General features: G+C 44.7%; 1 protein-coding gene across 1 annotated transcript in view; it reads right to left on the bottom strand.

Moving 5' to 3' along the window:
• LOC142951501 (SRC kinase signaling inhibitor 1-like) overlaps positions 1–1,255 on the bottom strand; it is a 45,161-nt gene extending 43,906 nt beyond the window's left edge. The window contains exon 1 of the mRNA XM_076093083.1: positions 968–1,255. Within this exon, the coding sequence (XP_075949198.1) occupies positions 968–1,255 (288 nt within the window). The remainder of the gene's footprint in view (positions 1–967) is intronic.
• Positions 1,256–6,548: the final 5,293 nt, after the last annotated feature.

Raw genomic sequence — 6,548 nt, 5'->3', positions numbered from 1 at the left:
CGCTGGTCAGCGTCTAAAGCCCCCCCGAGGCTTCTCTTCCCATAATGCACTGGTGTGTGTGTGCCGACCGATGTGCCGCTATAAGAAACAGAATGTTCACATGTGGAGACAGAGAGCACTCAGAGGCCTGAAGGCGGCTCTCTCCTCCATTTGTCTGGATCTGCATTAAAAAGACGTGCGAGAGGTTCAGCAGGTCAGCAGACGAAAGAACAAGAAGATAGATTTATATTTCACAATGAGAAGAGATCCTCACTCAAGCTGCAGCCTCACTCTGACTATCTGCTGATATTCAAAAGGTTCGATCTCTGAAACATACAAACTTTATTTGTTATGATTATTATTTATAATTTGAATCGAGAGCGTCTCGTAGCTGCGTTGATGCATTTGTGTTGATGAATTAATTTGGCTCTCCTGACCTGCATGTGCTCGTTAAAGCAACAATACGGATAAAACCTTCTGTCATGCTGCATATTGAGATATTTCTCTTAATATAATACATATTCTGATAAAAAGGCATTAATGCAGATCTCCTGATCACATATTCTTACTGAATATCGTCCGATATCGATCTGCAGTTGAACTTTATTAAACTGTGGGAGGAGGAACCGAACGGTCTGTTACGTCACTCATACAAACTATTAGTGGATGGAAAGATGCTCTCGACATTAACGGTATAATTACTCATTACTCAGAGAGGTGAGGCGTATAAAGACACGACACCGGCCCTCGTCTGGTCTTACTCTTCGTTTATATTCTATCTGTCTCAGAATCAGTATTTCTGATGCTGACGTGAGAATGTGAACACTTTATAAACTATTATTTTACAGTTGATTCACTCTAGTTCCTCTGATATTTGTTGTAGTATTCTCATGAATCCTGATTTACTGAGACAAACACTACATGTCCTCCATGAAACAGCAGAAGTTAATTATAATAAGTGATATCCTCGTCCTCTAGTCTTTGTTACCTGTCGTCCTGCTGCGGTGGCGGCGCCCTGCGACAGGCTGCCGGGGCTGTTGGAGAACTTGTTCTTCTGGAGGTCCATGAGGGCGTCTCTCTGCCGCTCGATGTCCGCCTTGTGGATGCTGTTCAGGGCCTCCAGGCTCTTGGCGGCCACCGAGTTGTGCCGGCGGTCCAGCGAGGAGGACGTGAACCCCCCGTTGGTGTTGGTGTTGTCGGGGAACCGCCGGGCCCCGCGGCCGCCGGCCAGCGTGTGGTAATCCCGCGGGAACTCGGCATCGCCGGCAGAGATCATGGGGCCCTTTCTCTTCTCTCGACCTGCAGCGGGTTTAAAGGAAAGACACGAGTGAGACAACTAAACACGCCTCATTATCACATGATAGAAATATGTAATACTGGGGTTTTAGATGAGATTAGTAAAAGAATAAAGTACAGACAACGTTTTTCAAAAGCAAACGCTGTGAGTGTTGATGTGACGACTGACATCCTGGAGCATCGCTGCACTGTGTGTGTGTGTGTGTGTGTGTGTGTGTGTGCGTGTGTTTCTCTTATTGTCCCATTCACAACACAAACACACCTCCAGCTACACAGCTGCAACATCTGTCTGCTCCAACAACTGTCCCGGGAATCCCAGAGGCAAGAAGGAACAACAACAACTAAGAACTGTTGTGGCGCGATGATCCGACAGCAGAGACGTCTCACGGTCGAGTCAGAACCAGTGAAGAAGAAGAGACATGAATGTAACAGGACGTCCTCTGGAGGTGGGGGGGGGGGGGGGGGGGGTGTTTAGTGCCCTCTTGTGACCGGAGACACACAAAGCACCGATGACTCGGTGGAGGTGATCAGATCACGTGTTGATGGAGTGAACGGTGAATAGTCACACTCAAAGAGCAATATCTTATAAGTTACCACAGACTTGAGGGTCTTCTTCTGCTGAGGGACAGAAACAGCTCTACACGTATTAAATATAATAAAACCAGGTCCTCTCAACTATTTACTGTAACCAGTGTAAATGATGTCTTAACACACACACTTACTGTACAAACTGTGTACTTTCTGTGTACAACACGCTCCTAACTTGTATACTTAGAGGAGCTGCAGAGTGTCTCCCCGTCGTGGATCTGAGCTCCGCTGAGCTGCATGCTGGGTAACAAGAGATGAACCGAGGCAGGAAGTTAAACTTCATTAGCTCGCAGCTAAGAAAAGGTACGAAGTGAGTGAAGCTACAGAACAGATTATTAATGTATGAAACACAGCGTAGGATGAAAACACTGGCTCAACAGAACTTATTAATAACAATATGAATTATCTGGTGACAGAAAGAAATTAAAGTGCATTTACTAAAGTACATAAGTACAATTTTGAGGTTACTGTAGTACTGATACTTTTACTCAATGGCAGACCTGAATACTTCTTCCACCACTGAGTTTATGTTCATTTATGTATTAAAAGCACGAGCGAGGGTTTAGTTTCAGACTAAATGAAAACTGGTGTTTTTTAAGAGTGGAGCAGATTTCCCATCATGCCCTCTCACACCCTCAATGAAGAGAGTTTCATTCTCCCCCGTTCCTCCGTACCCCGACAACGGCAATATTTGTGTCTAAAGAAAAGTCTGTTGAGCCGGTCACAGATGTGGATCCTCCAATAGGAGCGCGGCAGCATGCCGGTGTGTTTCCATGGACATCGAGACGAGAGGCTGTCACTTTAATTCATGAGGAGCCTTCAGGAAACCCCGACCGTGTGTGTGTGTGTGTGTGTGTGTGTGTGTGCGCGTGCGTGCGTGTCTTCTTTAAACAACAACAGTGACGATACGAGAACATCTGTCCCACATGTTGAACTATCAGCTCTTAATGTCTCATTTATATTCATAGAAATACACACAGTCACAGCTGGAGCTGCCCAGTACGACCAGAGCTCACCTGCTGATGACGTCTACTCACTGGGATCTGAGGAGGAAGTACTTTGGGGTGTTTTGGTCACAGATTTTTGTATTTGACTTCATTTCTAAATATTAGTGTTTGGTGATTGGAGTCCGGCTGATGAATTCACCTTTAATTGGCTCACTTTGCTCAGGTTGTTGAATATTTAACGGTGACGTCGTCGCCATCAGGAACAAGTAATATTTCAGCTTCACTCACATGCATGGAGCTTATTTATTTATTTAGTACACATTAATGCTCAAACATGTCGGTACGCCCACAAGGACGGCTGTCTTGTAATTACCTCATCGGACAGAATTCTCTTCAACATAACCCGAACACGTGAAATCAATTTCCCCTTGCTGCTTCTAATATTTCAGACACAGAATAAACTGTGTGTTATCCCTCTCACACACACACACACACGTTATTAAAGCCGGCCTGTCCGCATGATTTATTATTTTGTGCTCATTACAGAGAGCTGCAGGGATGCTGGTATTTTGTAGCTCCAGCTGGAAGTTAGCCTCACACTGGTTCCCTCCACAACAAACCAATGAGATCCTTCCATTAGGTTTGAGATTATTAAAGAAAAAGATTTAGGATACAATCATCAGAAGTAAAAAGCTAAAGTTCATGTTCGACACATTAAAAAGCGTCCATACGAGGGAACAGGAAGTGTGAAAACACTCATTTCTGTGTTTGAGGACTCGTTCCTGCAGCATTGTGTTGTTGAGCGGAGACCAGGAGCCAAACGGGGGACTGTCGTTGTGCCACTGAAACCATATTTCAGCCGTCTGGGATGAATTCCAAGGCCACGTCCAAACATTTCTCATTACAAGGCGGATGGAGTGTGTGTGTGTGTGTGTGTGTGTGTGTGTGTGTGTGTGTGTGTGTGTGTGTGTGTGTGTGTGTTGTTAGTACAACCTTGGCTGCTGTTGGCCGCGGTCTGACAGAGGCCATTTGTTAGTTTTATGGCTTCATCGGGCTGAGGTCTAATAATTTGTACTTGTCTGTGCTTCACTCAAATTGACTTCAAATGATTTTCCTCCCGAGTGTTTGAGCTGTGGCTTGTTGTTGTTGTTGTTGTGTGGCTGCAGCAGCTGGCAGTATACACGGTACATGTATATTACTGCACCATGTATACTATATACACCTGTCTATACTGGGACGTGCATTACTCGTGAGACACAAGCTGCAGTCCGATGTCGTGCGCATGCATCTGCTGCAGGCCCGCTCAGATAAACTCCTGTGAGTTTAGAGCTCAAGCTGTTTGCAGATTAATGGACCGTTAAATCAACAGAATTATAAAGCAATTAGTCCGTCGAGTCGAGTATGAAGCTACAATGTGAGGATTTGCTGTTTTGTAAATCATATTGTAAACTGAATATCTTTTGACTGTAAGCAGGAACACATCAATGATTCTCACTATTCTCTGACATTTTCTGGACCAAATGATTTCTAATCTGTCAGCTGCTCACAGACTTAACGTTTGACGGTAAACGATCCCGTCACAGCCACTGAACCATGTCCGAGTCACACCGGGAGAAAATAAATCAATCGACCCACAGATTGGTGCCGCAGACCTAAATAACATCCGTAACGGAAACTGTTAACGGAGGAAACTAACGTGAATTATTAATTGTGTCGCACCTTTCACGTTATTTTTAACTCTTGTCGGTATAAACCGATGTGTTTTACACAGTTATGAGACTGTGGTTTATGCTACAAATATGGCTTTTAAATAATCTTGTGAACTTATTGATTGTTTTTGAGCTCCGAGTACAACATTTTACATCGAATAAAAACGGCACAATGCAGGGACGCTACTGTGACGTCACTGACGTGCTAGTGTTAGCATGTTTCCAGCTGGCTAGCATGTTAGCGATTAGCTTGCTAGCTAGCGAGTAGTTCTTACAGCAACAAACTTCTAGAATAAAATAATTTGCAAAGTAAAAACTCTCTTTCAGAACATATTTTCGTCACAATAAGTAAAAAGAAAATAGAAATTCAAGGGATCCTTATTGTAATTGTGTGTCAACGTTCTGAGGTTGGTTTGAAAGAATCCAACATGATATCAATAATATTAAGATTGGAGTGTATTCTGTTCTCTATCTGTAACTGTGCAGACACACTTTACACGCAATGACCTGAGGTGCAGAAACAGAGAGCTGTGCACCTCATCCTTCAGCCCTTCATTTAAATAGTGGAGGGTTCCTCCCACTGTCCTCCTTTGACCACTTATTCCACTGTCTTCTCTCCCACTGACGTATTCATGTATTCATATATTCATATATTCATTTTTCTCCCTATTCTCAATCATGTTCTAAGTTCCAGCCGGTGGCTGCAGCCGAGTTCACTTGTAGCTGCGTGTTGCTCTCTCTCTCCATCAGCACCCCTCTGTTCAGCAGAGAGCCTTCATTACTGAGGAAGGAACGAGTGAAAGAATAAAAAGAGCTAAAGCGGTGCTCCTCCATCCACACATTAGAATATGCAGCTCTCCAGGGCATCGCACATTAAAATAAAACCCAAACAAGATCTGAATTCAAACACGGAGCGGGCTATATTTAGAACGAGGTCTGCCTCCGCTGAATATAAACACAGATAATCTGTGATCACAGAGGACCAGGATCACAGAGAACCAGGATCTCACAGAGAACCAGGATCACAGAGGACCAGGATCTCACAGAGAACCAGGATCACAGAGGACCAGGATCACAGAGGACCAGGATCTCACAGAGAACCAGGATCACAGAGAACCAGGATCACAGAGGACCAGGATCACAGAGGACCAGGATCACAGAGGACCAGGATCTCACAGAGAACCAGGATCACAGAGAACCAGGATCACAGAGGACCAGGATCACAGAGGACCAGGATCACAGAGGACCAGGATCACAGAGAACCAGGATCCCAGAGAACCAGGATTACAGAGGACCAGAATCACAGAGAACCAGGATCACAGAGAACCAGGATCACAGAGGACCAGAATCACAGAGGACCAGTTGTTAGGCTTGAAAAGCGCTGGTGATGAACCTGCATTAAGAAGAGCTGGTGATGAACCTGCATTAAGAAGAGCTGGTGATGAACCTGCATTAAGAAGAGCTGGTGATGAACCTGCATTAAGAAGAGCTGGTGATGAACCTGCATTAAGAAGTGCTGGTGATGAACCTGCATTAAGAAGTGCTGGTGATGAACCTGCATTAAGAAGAGCTGGTGATGAACCTGCATTAAGAAGAGCTGGTGATGAACCTGCATTAAGAAGAGCTGGTGATGAACCTGCATTAAGAAGTGCTGGTGATGAACCTGCATTAAGAAGAGCTGGTGATGAACCTGCATTAAGAAGTGCTGGTGATGAACCTGCATTAAGAAGTGCTGGTGATGAACCTGCATTAAGAAGAGCTGGTGATGAACCTGCATTAAGAAGAGCTGGTGATGAACCTGCATTAAGAAGTGCTGGTGATGAACCTGCATTAAGAAGCGGCGGTGATGAACCTGCATTAAGAAGAGCTGGTGATGAACCTGCATTAAGAAGAGCTGGTGATGAACCTGCATTAAGAAGAGCTGGTGATGAACCTGCATTAAGAAGAGCTGGTGATGAACCTGCATTAAGAAGAGCTGGTGATGAACCTGCATTAAGAAGAGCTGGTGATGAACCTGCATTAAGAAGAG

This window comes from Anarhichas minor, unplaced genomic scaffold, assembly GCF_050575085.1.
Source record: "Anarhichas minor isolate MPS153535 unplaced genomic scaffold, ASM5057508v1 ptg000017l, whole genome shotgun sequence".
Lineage (NCBI taxonomy): Eukaryota > Metazoa > Chordata > Actinopteri > Perciformes > Anarhichadidae > Anarhichas > Anarhichas minor.
Note: the sequence above shows the minus strand (reverse complement) of the source record. Positions and strands in the feature narration are given on the sequence as shown.